Source organism: Grus americana, chromosome 1, assembly GCF_028858705.1.
Source record: "Grus americana isolate bGruAme1 chromosome 1, bGruAme1.mat, whole genome shotgun sequence".
Classification (NCBI taxonomy): Eukaryota; Metazoa; Chordata; class Aves; order Gruiformes; family Gruidae; genus Grus; species Grus americana.
In genome coordinates, this window is record NC_072852.1 from 145432200 (window position 1) to 145449780 (window position 17581).

Genomic DNA, 17581 nt, shown 5'->3' on the forward strand with positions numbered 1-17581 from the left:
CATTTTGACAACTGCTAGATTGGTGTTATGTTCCTTCCCTATTTTGCTGGCTTATGTAGAATCAGAGAATGATACCAGGCTTATCTTTCAAAGTGTGAAGCTATTTATAGGATGTAGAGATACTGTCTGTGTGTTTCTTTTCAAGCCTATACTACAGAAATTGATTTCTCTTTTCTAACTAGTGCATGTTAAGATTTCAACATAGAATAAACAGAGGAAGGGTAAGAAATAGAGCACAACTATAAACCAGTATTTGTTTTCTGAACTGCAGGTAATGGAACATTGATTGGAGCATCTGCGAACGTTGTTTGTGCAGGAATTGCTGAACAGCATGGTTATGGCTTCTCTTTCATGGAGTTTTTCAGGTACAGTTTTAAACTTCTCACCTTAAATCTGTCATTTTTTTTTTCTCTATGCAAACAATGGATCCTCCAAGGAGAAAATCTGGAAAAAGGGTCTATAAAATAGACCTGTGTTCCTAATTTGGTTTTGGCAACTGAAATGTGGGTGGAGGGCAGATTGCTTTATTTTTGCGTACTGTGGATAGAATGCATAAGGGTGATGGGAGCACAGTGGAACTCCAGGAGGAACAAAGGCTCAGAAATTCCTGCTTTATCAACCTCAATCTTATCTTCACTGCTGTAGTGATACTAGATTGTTGCTTTGTTCTTAAATACAGTTTAAACATAGTTTCTCATCTGCACATTTTCATGGACTTTTGATTGCCAGGAGAAAGTGCCATGTCCCAGTTTAGACTGAGTAGAACTTTACTCCGTGATACCATGAGTAAACCTATTTATCTAAAAGCAATTACTTCTTTTCACCAGCTGCTTAGCAGCTATGAGTGAAAGTGTGATGAGCGGCTAGTAACTGCTCAAGTTGTTGTTTAATAATTGTTTTAATTGATAATTAAGAATTTAATAATGGAATTTCCTCTGCAGGTCATTCATCAGCAGGTTTTTAAGGGACAAGGTGTACTTAATGTACTTAATGCATACAAAAACTTAATTTTTTTCCAAACACCTCCAGTTTTTGAGACTGTGGTTGAAGGGTGTAAATGGAAACCGGCAAATAGAGGAGTAGACATGAAGTTAAAGTTTAAAGTGTAGTTGATTTAACTAAAACATAATTCCTTGCTTATTTTTCTACGTATTTAGGGAAAGGATACTCTAAAGGTCACACCAACATTTTTTTCTCTTTTTTTTTTTTTTACATAGTTTACTGCAGTTTCTCAGCTTTACCAGCTTTCCTGTATATTGTTTACCTCAAAGCCTTCACATCTGCGTAATTAATACAATTAATCATATGGGAGTGTTTGGAGCAGAGCCAATGATAACCCTGAAAAAAAAAATAATCTGAACTGTTCTTGCTAAAATTCTTGCTATGAGCATGTGCTGCTCATAGCACAGCTTATCTCTTCACTCATAGACTTCTGATGCTGATGATATGTTTTAGAAAGACAGAACGCCTATCAAATCAAAGTCTTGGTTGTCAGGATCTTTGAGACTGTAGTACAGTCTTATGTAGTACACAGCGATAGCTAACAGACTTCTTGGAAGTCAAACCCTTGTACAAAATAGATGGTGATACAGCAATGATGGGCTTGTGGATTGTTCCGTTCATGTTTCACAGATGTTCAGCTTGTCATTTGGGGATTTAACTTGCATTTAGCATTAACAATGTGTCTTCTATGTAGATTTTGTAATGAAATGTTCTTAAAGCTTCCACGACACTGACTGAGTATCTAAGCAGAAACAAGGATGTAAAGCCTGACTAATCTTTTCAGCAGTGTTCACTGGAATGTATTCTTTGGGAAGACTGAAGACAATACACAGATGTTCTGAAATTACCTTCTATACGTATGCTTTCAGTGGAAACGATTACTGGGGAAGGCTGTAGACATTGTGAGCGAAGATATGAGAACTGAATCCAGAGTGGTCACAGGAAGATAGCAATGGATATTAGCAGAAAGCACATAAAAGCCCACTTTTGCTGGCTTCTCAATCACCAAGCAGGCAGATCATGAACTCCCTTATACTTTGTCTTAGGCAAGTTTCGTTTCAGTTGAATGTGCTCCAATTCAATATTTTCTGAGGCTTGTCCTGGCATTAAGAAGTATTGTATGTATATCTTGAGGATTTTGATCTTGCTTACTTTTATTTATGAAGGTTGTCTCAAAGCATGAAGTGATTTTTCTGCATTTCCACCCCGTTTATCCAGGATCACTCATTAGGTTTCACATCCCTATTCAGGGTCCTCTGCGGTGCTTCTACCAGCATAGATACAGATTGTTACTTTCATCTTGCAAAGCCCTGTGAGTCACCAGGGAAAAATCATGGATACCACATGTAGGGAGATGATGGCCCTCTGCTGCCTCGCTTTTGCTAAGGTGTCTTCAGTACAACCTGGGCTGGTATTGTTTTGTCCTTCTCAAGTGTCTCTGTGCAGGAAACCCATGGCATGTTTGTCCTGGGTGGCATCTGGGGTCATACAGCACAGTATGCTACCTCTCATACCCTTCCTTCCTACCTGCATGCTAAGCCAAAACTATGCAACTATGTTTAAGGGGAAGCTTTGCTAGAAGCAGCTTTTTTACAAACCATCTTTTGACATGGTGGGCTGAGGAGGAACTCTGGGCAGGGTTGCTAAGCATGTCTGGTGAGCACACCTTGACACAATAGAGGTGTGGGTGCCTAGTGGCGAGAGGAATCATGATGACTCTCTGTCTATGGAGAGAAAGGAAAAGGCAAGAACCAGGCCCTGTGTCCTGTAAGAGGGCTGATGGGCTCATGACCTATCCCATGTGTGTCTTTGTGCAGTGGCACTTGGTGCGGTTCGAGGTTCTTCTTCTCTTTTTTAAGAGGGGAGCAGTGGCAGCCCAGCTGGTGTGTTGTACAATGCTATTCTGCTGCCCAGCCAGAGCCAGAGGTGGCCAGGTGTGATAATTTTCCTTGAATGCTGTGCTCTGACCAGCTTGATGTGCTTCTATCTTGAGTGCCTTCAGCAGAAGAAATCCTGCGCCAGGGGGGTGCATGCCTGAATGACCATGAATGCTATAGACTGTCAGAAATCCAGCATCCTGGGGAAGATCCCCCTTCAGAGCCACATCTAATTGCTTCCTTCCCTGGATCAAGAGTCCTACCTCCACAAGGACCTGGAGGTACTCATGTCCTTCCAGACTGCTAGACATGGCTGGATGTAAGGGGAAGACAGACAGCCCTGGTGTCCCATCTTCCCTGTCCAAGCAACTCAGGACCATGTGCTGGAAGTTCTGTGCTGTAAGGTGGTCCCAGTAGGATGGCATTTAGGTGGGAAAGATTATACTGAGAAAGGAAGGAGAAAGACACAGGTCCTCCCTCCTTGTGTTGAAGCACCTTAAAGCAGCCTGGTGTCCAGAGTACACTGCTGGTTAAGGAGATACCAGGTCCCAACCATATATGCCTGTCTGCGAGTGTGCTGGCCAATGTCACCAAGTATCTTACCCAGAACACATTCGGGTCTTGTTCCCTTCTCCCACATTAGCCATCAGCACATGTACAATCCAGTTCTGTCTGAACAGTGCTCATAAGGGGAAGAGTAAGATCGCCTGTGAGAAAAGATCCCTTGGTTGCTAGGAATTCAACTTGCTCTTTCTGGCCGTTGCGAGCTTTTCTTGATGCTTCATTACGTTCCACTGAAATAAAAGGATTCCCATGTCCCTTAGAATATACAAATACTGTAATAAACTTAATCACCAAAAAGATATTTTTACCCTCGAATCTGTTATACATGGTGGTAGGACAACAAAAAGCGGATTCTACTGGTATATCAACAGCAAAAGGAAGATTAGGGGACATGTAAGCCTGCCACCGAATGAGGAAATGACCTGCCGACAAAGGACATGGAGAAAGTAGAGGTTCTCAGCACTGTGATCATCAGCAAAAAGTCCAGCTGGACACCAGTCACTAGCGGTGCTCCCCAGAATGCTTGTGATCCCCAGTGGTGCCTTCCAAGCTCATCTATTCTGGGATTCAGCTTTTAACCAGCCTCAGAAATCTGAAGGCAAATAATGAATGATTCATTTGAACTACCTCATATTCAAAGGAAAGGAAGCAGTGTTAAGACAAAAAGAAAACTGAAAGTCCTAGAAAGGTAAAGCTCAGAAGCAGCAAATTGCTTAAAGATGCTCTTGCGTTTTTGAGTCAGTCCAGCCAAATTACACTCCTTTTCCACCTTGGAAACTTCCTCATCAGACTGTATTTATGTGTTTTAATCTTTCCTCCTGAAAAAATCTTACGTGTACCCTAATTTTTCATTATCCTTCTAATAATTCAGAAGGTAGAGTGGAACACAATATTCCAGGCACTGCCCTCTGATTTTTTTTCCATTTCACAAAGATAAGATTAAATACAAAATACAGACCTATTTGCCTTTTCGTTGTTAATCTAGGCCATTTCAAATTCCTGTTTAATTTACTATTCACTGTCAAATCCAAGTCTCTTTCAGCTTTTATGTTACTTACTTGAGTGTGAGTATATCTGTTCCCCCCCCCCCGCCCCGTCCCGTCCCCCAGGATCGCATACTTTTCCTACGTTGTGTTTCTAATTAGCATATCATCAATGGGCAGAGAGAAAAGGGAATTGGTGTGCTAAGTGATCTAGTAAGTGAATTGGAGGATGGACACAAAGACAAATATTTAAGTGGTAAAAATAGAAATAATTGTGAGTCAGTGAGGTTTGGAAAAGGAGATAGAGAGCAGTGGGACGTTTGCTATACATGGTCAAGGGAAAACATCAGAGCAAACAAATGAGCGCTATGCCTCTGGAGAGAAGAGCAATTTTTTTGGTAGTCTTGACCCCGTAGAAAACATCAGATGTGTTAATAATATGAAGGTAATTGCTCAGGGCCAGCATATATGAGTAAGCAGAAGGCAGGGAAAGATAATATGCATATTATGATTTTTAGTCTAGTTATCAGAGAAACATTAAATCATAAATAAGAGCTTAACATAAAGGAAACCCCCAAATGTAGGACAGTGCTATTTCTCTTGGCAAATGGTCAGATAAGGACAGTATAGTCTTGTTGCCTGAATGATTTTCGGAGGTTAACATAATGATTTTATATCAACTAAGACTGTAGAATAATCAAGAGAGCTTTGTTTTTCTCAAGGAATAAGATAAAAAAAATAGCATTGCAGATGTCTCCTAATCTAGATGCTTCATTTCATGTTAGCTTTTTAATTTTCACTAATATATCTCTGAGTTTGTTTGTTGCAATATAGCATTCCACTAGGTCTGTCCACCCAATGGAATATGAAAACAACCCGCAGAAATATTTTTGTTACCAATGAAAAATTTGGTTCCAGCTTCATAACATATGAAGTGCTCATTGCTGTAGGGGCTTTAATTATCTGTTTCCACTTCCTAATAAAATTGCCAGCTTGATTTTAATTTTCTCTTTGAGAGAGGCATTTATAACCTTATAAAGATATGTAGTATTTCAAACATAAAGTAAATCATGTTCCTTCTGCCTATTGTAATTCAATACCAATCACCCCTGTGTGTCTGTGATACATGACATGATAAAAAAAAACAAAACCCACAGATAAATGCTGAACCTATTTGACACAAAAAGAAAGTGGGTATTATGGGGAATACTCTAATTTTATTTCAAGCAAATTTTGGCTGACTGTGAGTAAATCATGGTGCAAGATATATAGGTAAGAGAGGAATGGATTCACTAACTTGATGTAAAGGGATAAGAATGTGGGAGGGATGATATGATACATGAGGAAATCAGTCTGCCCAGAGGAACAGGGTATGAACCCAAGGACCTAATTTAGATTACAGTGGTAAGCTTAGCTGGGCATGATCCTGAAAGGATTGTGAATATTTTCAGGTTTTGCAATTTTGTGTCATTGCTCTCCTTTTATATGTCATCTGAAGAGCTGAATTAATATTCTCTGTCTTTACTGGGAGTAACAGTAATTTGGAAGTGTCAAAAAATATTGGTTTCTGATAATAGCTTAGGAAAGAATTTGTTTTCATCATAGGATTTGTCTTGGGAGATATTCACAGCAAAGATATTTACAGTAGGATATCCCATTTATCCCTGCTTGAGAGCACTCACCCATAAAGACTGTGAAACAGCGTTTCCCATGAGAGCTGTCACTCATGCATGTGGGAGGACAAATGTGATGTTCTTTGCTACCCCCTGTGTATCCTATTTACACAACATACTGAAAATAACTGTTTTAAAAAAAAAAACACATTGGGCTCTGTAAAGCCATATAAATGTCTCTACTTGATTATGTGCTAGACAGCTGTAGTCCTGTTCATTCCATTTCATTTGATGTCATTTCCCCCTTTTTTGTTGCTATTAACACCACTCTATGCTAAACACTGTTGCTCTTTTAAGGCTGATTCTGATCAGGAAAAAACCAGCCCTACTATTTTGGGTGTGAATTTTCGTGATGGAGACTTCAGTTGAGCAATGTGGTATCCAAACACCTGAATACAATTTACCTGTGACCTTTCTGATCAACTGTGCAGCTCCAGAAGATAGAATTTTGGAATGTTCAAAGCATCTAACAAAGATTCAGTCAACTGTTGAGTAAAGGTTAATGATTATGATACACAAGTTAGCTCAATCTCATTTCCCACTACTCCTCTGATCAGTAAGGAAAAGTAATTGGTCATTGGTTGAATATTGATACTTGACATGATAACAGATTTATTCTGTTCAAATAAGTGTAAGTGCAACATTTGAACAAAGCCCTCTCAACAAACACTTGTTATGGTACAGTTCCAACTCGGGCAAGTTGTCACAACTTTTGCTTCATAAAATTTCTATCTTTAAAAATCCAAGTCTTTTAGGTTTATATCACCAGTGCTTTTTTTCATCTTTATCTTGATTTCTTTACATGTGTAATGAAAATACTAGAAGTGGGTTTTTTTTAAATAGCTCATTTTAATCATAAATTTAAAATCTAATTACACATGAAACTTCTATTTATGATCAGACTTAGGGAACTGAGTTTAACAAATGTAATTTAGATTTTAGCATGCTATTCACTATTATGCTATGAAGGGCAAAGCCATAGACAATCTATTGATTTTTCAGCTGATCACTCAACAAAGTAGAAAGGTAGTTCAGCACATATTCATCTTTCAATATTAGGTTCTAGGCTGGGATTACTAAGAAGAATGCCAGTTTTCTCTCAGCTATCCAAGAATAATCACTGCAAGATTTTAAACTGTCAGTGTTGATTTAACAAATGTTCTCAAACAAACGTTACATTGACATCTGTGGCAGTTGAATAAAGTGAATGCTGCTTATTTTAAATAGTTGCATAGCTTGTGTCAAACCCCATAAAAGTAAGTAGTCCTGCAATAGTTTGGTGCAAACCATTTTAAGAATAATTCCCGAGTGATGAGTAGTTTGGGTTTTTTTAATGTTTCTTTTGATTTTATTTAAGGTCAAGAAACAATGTGAGTGGAAATGTAAACTAATGTGGTTTTAGCTTGTTTATTTTTAGGAAAAATGGAGAAAAATAGTATTTTGAGCTTATTTTAAATATGAGGATATTTGCTTTTTCAACTTAAAAAATAGAATTTATCTGTATCATGAAGATTTTCATGGAGCTTAAAATACTCCTATGTTTTCTAATTAGAGCCAATATCTTTGAATTGATTGGCCTATGGACATACAAGTATTGCTTTTTACTTCTCTTTTTGCTGTGAAGTCTTTTGGATTAGCAAATAAGTTTCCAGTAAATGTAGATGAGATTTAAGTACTTATCATCTCACTCAGCTTAAAATAAAGTTATGTGATTCAGGTATTAATTATTTTTTTACGGTTTTATCTTTTAAAGTCTATGAAATGTGTGTGTTTCATCCTCCAAGTTTTTTAAAAAGGACATTCAAAATGCAATTGCAATGATCCAGTGTTTCATTGGGCTCCACAGGAAGCACCAATCCTCCAGACACATACACATCACTTTAATATTATGGGGTAAGCTCATGGAAGTAGTATCTAATCATAGGATTATAGAAAAATCATAGAAAAATTATGACTGGAAGGGACCTCAGGAGGTTTCTTGTCCAGTCTTGAGCTCAAAGCAGGGTCAGTTATGGGCTGCATAGAAACAGCACAACCTGCTCCGCTGCCTGGTTGTCTCCGTGGGGAAAATGTTTCTCCTCTCTTGTTCCAGTTTGTGCCAGTTTTCTCTCCCTGTCCTGCCGTGCAGGAGCATGGCTCCAGCTTCTCAGCCACCCCTTGCAGGTGCTTGATGCACTGCTAGTGCCCAGCTCCCTCAGTCGCTCCTTAAGGGGCAAATGCTCCAGCCTTGGGGACCCTCTGTGAGTTCCTTCCAGTTTGTCTTTCCTGTGCTGGAAGACCCAAAACTGAACACGGTGTCTGGATATGGTCTAATGATTGCTGTGTAGAAGAGAGCAATCCCTTCCCGAGATCTATGGCCCATTCCCCTTTTCATATAGCCAAGGAAGCTTGCTAGGGTTCCTGTAGGATCGTGTGCAGATCAGTGCCCACCACCACTGCAGGGCCTTTCTCACAAGCTGCTCCCTGGTCAACCTGTCCCCAGATGGTGTTCTTGCAAGGGCTCTTCTGTCCCCTGGACAGGACTTGGCATTTCTCCTTGTTGAATTTTATAAGATTCTGCTCTTCCAGAATTTTTCCAGTTTTCATTCCTCCAGTTTGTCCAAGTCCTGCAGGATGGTGGCCCTGCCTTCCACCTTTTCAACATATGTGAGATTATAGTCTAGTAATTTCAGGACAACTTTGAAGAACTGTTGTGGTATGCAATGATATCCAATATTAGTGTTCAAGATGGTGCCAGTGTAAGAAAGAAACTGCAAATATCTGTTTGTGTTGAAATGGGAATTTTGATTCAGCCTCAAACGTAACTCTTCTCATTTGATCTTCTGTGTTGATCTTATTTAAATTATTTTAATAATTTCAAAATAATTATGCCCCAAATACTCTTCAAATAATAGATCTGACTACAGAGCATCCTGTATCCAATTAATTGTTGCACTGTGTCAGTTAATTGAGGTTTTCAAGCAAGGAAACAAATAATAATAAAATGTGATATATGCAACAGATTTATATAGCTTAAGGTAGGAATTACAAAAAAGCTTAAGGTGTGAATTGCAATATTCAATTTGTATAATGTTTATTAAAAACATTATTAATTGAAGAATGTGTCATAAAATCCCCAGTTTCAAGAATTTCATGCTGAAGGTTCCCAGAATGGTTGAAAAGTGATTATAAACTGTATAATCCATGCATATATGTATACATGAACAAAACAAAGAAATTGAATTAAACTTTTATTGACATAAATTTTGAGTATGGGTCAGTAGTGGCCAAGCATGAGTACTCGTACCTCAAGTGAGTAAAATCGTTGTAACCCCATATCATAGAATCATAAAATAATTTGAGTTGGAATGGACTTCAAAGATCATCTAGTTCCAACCCCCCTGCCATGGGCAGGGACACCCTCCACTAGACCAGGTTGCCCAAAGCCCCATCCAACCTGGCCTTGAACACTTCCAGGGATGGGGCATCCACAGCTTCTCTGGGCAACCTGTTCCAGTGCCTCACCACTCTAACAGTAAATAATTTCTTCCTAACATCTAACCTAAATCTACTCTCTTTTAGTTTAAGCCCATTACCCCTTGTCCTGTCACTACTTGCCCTTGTAAACAGTCCCTCTCCATCTTTCCTGTAGGCTCCCTTTGGGTACTGGAAGGCTTCTATAAGGTCTTCCTGGAACCTTCTCTTGTCCAGGCTGAACAACCCCAACTCTCTCAGCCTGTCTTCACAGAAGAGGTGCTCCAGCTCTTCAATCATCTTCGTAGCCCTCCTCTGGACTTGCTCCAACAGCTCAATGTCTTTCTTGTACTTGACTGTTGAATGACTATCAATCAGATACAAAAAATCATTTCTTAGAGGAAAAAAAAAATCCAAAACCCAAGCTGAATAATAAAACAAAATCATATCAAGATAAGAGCTGGATCAACTTTTTTCATGCTCAATAATGTTCTTGTTTTAAATTCTGAAGTGTTGCATGCTATTTAGGAGGTCTGATATATAATCTCTGAGTTGCCTCATAGGACTTCAGGATATCTTTCCCTTCCACAAGCGTAAAGCTACTGGTTTTAGCCTCATATGACTACAGCATATTAGCCATGAAATCCAGACTATCTCCTGATAAAAAGGGTTATGAAAAAAATAAAGGGAAAAGTCCTAGCCACCCTTTGCATTCCAAAGTCTGCTATTTTGCATACATACCAACTCTCCAAAACATGTGTGTTGAACTTTGCTTGTGTGGGTTTCAAGATCATGTAAATTGGGGGAAAGTCTGCACAAACAGGGACAATGGCATTCTATGGAGAAGGCTTTTTTTTTTTTTTTTCTTTTTTTTGCAAATCAGTGGTTCTTTGGAACTCAGAATCTTTAAGGTGTTCAGAAATTCATAAATTTGAAAGGTTAAATTCAGGACAAGATCTAAAGAATATTGGTCTGTCATGCAGACGAATAATGAATGTAATTCTAAAAGCTCTTCCCTAAATGTTACATAGATGCAAAGTCCTCACATTTCTGGTATATTTGCAGGTATAACTTTTTTCCTCTTGTGCAATATTATATGTATACATAATATGTATAAAATTATCCATCCAGTTCTTGTAGATATTTTGAGTTCAGTGAAATTACATATCACAAAAGTAAGAAAGAAAAATAAATACCCATATAAAAATAGAGCATAGAGAGAAAGACTGTTTCAGATATGCTAAAACCAGCTGAGAATTTAATTTTTATTTTTAGCTGAAGTACAGGATACTGCGCCTGGTTTTCTCTTAAAAACAAAACAGTTGCATGCAGTATGGATGAAAGAATTAGGTTTGGTACTAGAGAATTTCTGATCACCGTGGTGCTCCTACTAAATGTACAGGTTATAGGAGTGGTCATGTTTGTAAATATTCTGTTAGAAATTGCATGCAATGGATGCTCTAAGTCAAAAAGAGCATAAAGTAATTTAACACTTTAAAACCAATCAATGAACAGTGAGGTGAGTGGTAAAATGTAATATATATCTATATTTTTGTAACACTGATCATAACCCATTCTTAGTCACCTTGTCTAAGTACAGGCTACCAACTGAATCAATACCTAATAACTTCCCAACAGCACTTGGAATGAAAATAATTTTAAGAGTAATGATTTCTAGATATTTTTGGCACTGTCAGAAAGTGGATATCCTGCTGGGTTTTTACAGTTCTACTCTTATACAAACTATTTTATGCAAAGATTTTGAAGATATCTTGGATTGTGTCTTCCTTCATGGAAGAAAAGACATAAAATTCTCTCCCAGTGCATCTGTACTAGTTATGTCATTAGGCTGATACAACCTGTTGGGATAGGAGTCATCTTTCAAGACTCTATTAATTTATAGTATTCTACAGTGTTAATCTACATCAAACAAATTTACCTAAGCACACCTAGAGAGCATTATATTCCAAGCTTTGTATTGAAAATACACGGGATAGATTTTTTCTCGGTGCACATACTTATATTGAGTCCTACACAGGTGAAGTCTGGCAAGATTCACCCCTTTCTTGTCTACTCCAGCCAACATTTTCTAATTTTACTTCATGTTCAGTAGAGATGGCAAGGGAAAGCTAGACAGTAGGAAGGGAAATGTTAGATTGAAGAAACTGAGAGCTATGCTGAAGCATTCTGGAAACATGAAGGACAGCTTTCATACAGTCCAGCATAAAAATACTAGTCCTTTTTTCCCTAGAGAGGAAAAAGCAAGGACATAACAGCAATGTCTTTTTGCTTCTCAAAACAGATATTTTTCTAAAGTATTTTGAAGAAACGATAACACATTTTTAACAAAAGAATAATAAAAAAGAACGATATATTCATCTGCTTAGCCAACATCTGGCCAATATCACTAACTTTTAAAGAAGTATACTCTTTCTTTAACTTCCAACACAGTTAATGACTACTTTCTTCTCCACTAGTCCACTAGGTTACCAAAACCCATCACCAGGATCCATGCAAATAGAAAAAGATGTGTTCCTATTGTGAACTTTGTTTGGGTCTGCTTACAGAAAACAAAAGTATTAAATCAGGTTCATAGAAAACTTTATACTTGTCTGATTCATATTTTGAAATGATAGGGCAGCTGCATAACTAGGAAAAGGAACTCAAGTATTTCTGCATTTATTTTTCTAATAATCTGTAAAGAAAGCTGAAGAGAAGAAAAAGTCTTTCCAGATTGAGGCGGGTGAGATAGGTAGGTTTTGGGAAGTGCTTTGTGAAAGTTTCACACCAGACTTTTTTTTTAAAGGAACAGATTTATATTTTTATGAAAAGATTCTTGAAGTATCTCCAAAGCCCAGGATTTTAGTAGCAGATTTGTGCTGAAAAGTGGTTTTGAAAATCAGAATGTCTGCTCAAAAGAACAGTGTACTGTTTCTTAGGTGTCTTAGTAGTCATGTAAAAACTTAAAGGATGAATTACTAGAAAAATCTGCAGAGAACAATTTTTCACTGGTAGGTGGTGGAGTTTAAATAAAAACTCTTTCTTTGCTGACTTGTCTGGCCATGTGGATTCATATTTTACCACTACTAATATAGGCGGAAATCAGCTGAGAATATTTACCTTTCTAACAAGCTTTTAAAAGCCAAGTAAATTACCTCATTTTTCATTTCGCTGAGTTTAATTTCCACCAGATCCTCTAAAACTAGTTTGAGTGGTACTGTATCTAAATGTACAGAATTTCATTGTTCATGATATAATTAAAATAGGTGTATCCAGTTTTAGGGGCATCTGCAGTGAAAATAGGAATGCTTTTTAGTTGATTAAACTTCTACAGCATCAAGGTAGGAGTTAATTTGGAGCCTTTCTGCTTTTGCATTGAGGTAAATACGCATTTGTTAGATGCTAAATGGCACAAAATGAAGGTCATATGTACCATTATGCTGTTAGGCTTCTCATGATTGTGATTTAAAAATTCAAAAATAAAACCCTGGCGCCTATTAAATCCATTATTGATTTTTCAGGTAGGCAGCAATGAAGTTGCAACAAGAAGTCTGAGGGCAATCAAGAGATACTTCAGGGCCTTGGGACAATTGGTTAAGGTATCAGGAGCACAAGTCGTGTTCTCCTCTATGCTTCCAGTTGCAGGCAATGATGAGGAGAGAAACAGGAAGAGCCAGCAGATCAATACCTGGCTCCAAGCATGGTGTCACGAGCAGAATTTTGGATTTTTTGATCATGGGTTGGTTTACATGCCACCAGGCCTGCTGGTGACAGACACCTGTCTCAAAGAAGGAGGAAAGGATCTTTGCACAGGAGTTAGCAGGGCTCATTGAAAGAGCTTTAATCTAGATTTGAAGGGGGAAAGGGGTAAGCCTGGGGGTGGCACACCAATGTCTGAGGGATGGTGTTCTAGCGAGATCCTTTGGTCCGCTGTTGCAGTGGAGGCAGGGGATGGAGATCCATGTGGCAGCAAAGACACAAGGGTTATTGATGTTTTAAAAAACACAGAAGCACCTGGGAATGGTCCCATAGGAATTAGAGCTTACCCCCAAAAAAGGTGGTAGGATCAATAGCCCAGCTGAAGGGCATCTACACCAATGCACACAGCATGGGCAACAAACAGGAGGAGCTGGAAGCCATTGTGCAGTGGGAAAACTATGGTATCATTGCCATCACAGAAACGTGGTGGGATGACTCACACAACTGGAGTGCTGCAATGGATGGCTATAAACTCTTCAGGGGGTATAGGCAAGGAAGGAGAGGTGGTGGGGCAGCCCTGTATGTTAGGGAGTGTTTTGATTGTCTAGAACTCGACGATGGTGATGACAGGATTGAGTGTTTATGGGTAAGAATCAGGGGAAAGGCCAATAAGGCAGATATGGTAGGAGTCTGTTATAGACCACCCAACCAGGATGAAGAGACAGATGAAATACTCTATAAGCCACTGGGAGAAGTCTCACAATCACTAGCTCTTGTTCTTGTGGGGAACTTCAACTTACCAGACATCTGCTGGAAATACAATACAGCAGAGAGGAAAGAGTCCAGGAGGTTCCTGGAGCGTGTGGAAGATAACTTCCTGACACAGCTGGTGAGTGAGCCAACTAGGGAAGGCGCCCCACCAGACCTGTTGCTCACAAACAGAGAAGGACTTGTGGGTGATGTGATGGTTGGAGTCTGTCTTGGGCATAGCAATCACGAAATGACAGAGTTTTTGATTCTTGGAGAAGTAAGGAGTAGGGTCAGCAGAACTGCTACCTTGGACTTCTGGAGCGCAGACTTTGGCCTGTTTAGGAGCCTGGTTCACAGAGTCCCTTGGGAGGCAGTCCTGAAGGACAAAGGAGTCCAGCAAGGCCGGACACTCTTCAAGAAGGAAATCTTAAAGGTGCAGGAGCAGACCATCCCCAAGTGCTAAAAGACAAGCCAGCAGGGAAGAAGACTGGTCTGGCTGAGAGCACTTTGGCTGGAACTAAGGAGACAAAAGAGAGTTTATGGCCTTTGGAAGAAGGGGCAGGCAACTCGGGAGGACTACAAGGATGTTGTGTGGTTATGGAGGGAGAAAATTAGAAGGTCCAAAGCCCAGCTAGAACTTAATCTGGCTACTGCCATAAAAGACAACAAAAAATGCTTCTGTAAATACATTAGCAACAAAAGGAGGGCTAAGGAGGATCTCCATCCTCTATTGGTTGTGAGGGGAAAAACATAGTGACAAAAGATGAGGAAAAGGGTGAGCTACTTAATGCCTTCTTTGCCTCAGTTTTTAATAGTAAGACCAGTTGTTCTCCAGGTACCCAGCCCCCTGAGCTGGAAGACAGGGATGGGCAGCAGAAAGAAGCCCCATAATCCAAGGGGAAATGGTTAGCGACCTGCTACACCACTTAGACACACACAAGTCTATGAGGCTGGATGGGATCCACCCACGGGTGCTGAGGGAGCTGGCGGAAGTGCTCACCAAGCCACTTTCCATCATTTATCAGCAGTCCTGGATAACCAAGGAGGTCCCAGTTGACTGGAGGTTAGCCAATGTGACACCCATCTACAAGAAGGGCCAGAAGAAAAATCTGGGGAACTACAGGCCTGCAGTCTGACCTCAGTGCTGGGCAAGGTTATGGAGCAGATCATCTAGAGCGCCATCACATGGCACATGCAGGACAACCAGATGATCAGACCCAGTCAGTATAGGTTTATGAAAGGCAGGTTCTGCTTGACCAACCTGATCTTCTATGACAAGGTGTCCCACTTAGGGGATGAAGGAAAGGCTGTGGATGTTGTCTGCCTGGATTTTAGTAAAACCTTGGACACCGTTTTGCACAGCATTCTCCTGGAGAAACTGGCTGTTTACATCTTGGATGGGCGTACACTTTGTTGAGTAAAAAACTGGCTGGATGGCCAGGCCCGAAGAGTTGTGGTGAATGGACTTACATCCAGTTGGTGGTCAGTCACAAGTGGTGTTCCCCAGGGCTCAGTACTGGGGCTGGTTCTCGTTACTGGTTTTCTCTGGTTTTCTCTGCACCTCAGTCAGTTTGCAGATGACACCAAGTTGGGCAGGAGTGTTTATCTGCTCGAGGGTAGGAAGGCTCTACAGAGGAATCTGGCAGGCTGGATCAACGGGCCGAGGCCAATTGTATGAGGTTCAACAAGGCTAAGTGCCGGGTCCTGCACTTGGGTCACAACAACCCCATGCAGCGCTACAGGCTTGGGAAAGAGTGGCTGGAAAGCTGCCCAGCGGAAAAGGACCTGGAGGTGCTGGTTGACAGCCGACTGAATATAAGCCAGCAGTGCACTCAGGTGGCCAAGAAGGCCAACAGCATCTTGGCTTGTATCAAGAATAGTGTGGCCAGCAGCACTAGGGAAGTGATTGTCCCCCTGTACTTGGCTCTGGTGAGGCTGTACCTCAAATACCATGTTCCGTTTTGGGCCCCTCACTACAAGAAGGACATAGAGGTGCTGGAGCGTGTCCAGAGAAGGGCAACGAAGCTGGTGAAGGGTCTAGAGAACAAGTCCTATGAGGAGCGGCTGAAGGAACTGGGGTTGTTTAGTCTGGAGAAAAGGAGGCTGAGGGGAGACATAATTGCTCTCTACAACTACCTGACAGGAGGTTGTAACCAGCTGGCTGTGGGTCTCTTCTCACAAGAAACAAGTGACAGGACAAGAGGAAATGGCCTCAACTTGTGCCAGGGGAGGTTTAGATTGGATATTAGGAAAAATGTCTTAACCAAAAGCGTTGTCAAGCATTGGAACAGGCTGCCCAGGGAAGTGGTTGAGTCGCCATCCCTGGAGGTGTTTAAAAGACATGTAGACATAGTACTTAGGGACATGGTTTAGTGGTGGACTTGGCAGTGCTAGGTTAATGGTTGGACTCGATGATCTTAGAGGTCTTTTCCAACCTAAATGATTCTATGATTCTATGAAATCAGAGAGATTTTCTGTAGTTAAAAGAGGTCAGTGCATTATTTTCCTATATAATTGATCAATGTCAGTAGTGCTAATGAGAATGTGGGCCATGTGTCAAGAGTTACTGTGTTCACGTCTGCTGCTGTTGTGGTCTAGCACTCATGTTTCATTGCAAATCACTAAATGAAAGGTTTGCTAATGCCTTACAAGCTGTGAGTAGATCCATGTGAGAAGAGAGGAGAGAGCAGCTATGGTCTCTTTTGAGTGATTTCACTCACTGATGATCATGCCCACCTCATGTTGCCAGCTTGTTTTGCTAGCTGAGATTAGAGGAATATTTCTGACAAGAGAGAATTAGGACTGAAATAGTCTTTGCTGCTTTCCCCCACCATGTCTTGGAGCTAACAACTGGAATGAATTTCTTCTTATTACCATCTCAGTTCACATAGCACATGGAAAAGGAAAAGGTCTGCTTTTGATAGATGTGGTGCCCACTTGACCTGTGTGCTGTGTAGTGGTAAAAGAGCTGTATGTTATACAATTGGAAAAAAATCTAATAAAGAAAAATCTTAATCTTAGTTAATTCGATTTAGCAAATATTTATAAAGAGGAGATGTTTGCCACAGGTGCAGGAAGCCTTTGGTTTATTTTAAAGTATAATGGTAGAATATTGTGAAACCCATGACAAGAAATGGAACAGAAAGCTTAAAAAAGAGCAAGTCCATGCTATTAGAAGTATAGTTCCCTGAAATATGCAGGTTACTTCTGAAGCCATATCAGATATTGTGCCCTCTCCCCCTCTCCCTGTTACCATCAGGGTTTAACCAGTCCAGAGTGGCTTTTTTTTCCACTGGCAAATCCTAATCTCTTGTTAGGCAGGAGATAATCTTGTTACTCTCTGAATTAGGGTAAAAGTTGATTTCCTTCCATGGTATTTGTTCTAGGAGTTACCCATCTCCTGTGCTTGATGCAACAGTAAATAAGTGCTCAGTGAGGTACAAAGCCCTTTCCTCTCCCTTTTACTTCCTGGGAGGAAACCTATATTTGTTGGGACCTTATAGTTGATAGTAGCATGTATGTTAAAACATATGTTCACAGACAACTACAAAATTTGCCTGTTTGTAGCTTGTTACTTGCT

At 40.1% G+C, this 17581-nt stretch overlaps 1 protein-coding gene across 4 annotated transcripts in view; it reads left to right on the top strand.

Moving 5' to 3' along the window:
* OCA2 (OCA2 melanosomal transmembrane protein) overlaps positions 1-17581 on the top strand; it is a 226474-nt gene that overhangs the window by 172779 nt on the left and 36114 nt on the right. For all 4 annotated transcript variants that reach the window (XM_054813838.1, XM_054813836.1, XM_054813837.1 and 1 more), the window contains one exon: positions 272-365. In XM_054813838.1, the coding sequence (XP_054669813.1) occupies positions 272-365 (94 nt within the window). The remainder of the gene's footprint in view (positions 1-271; positions 366-17581) is intronic.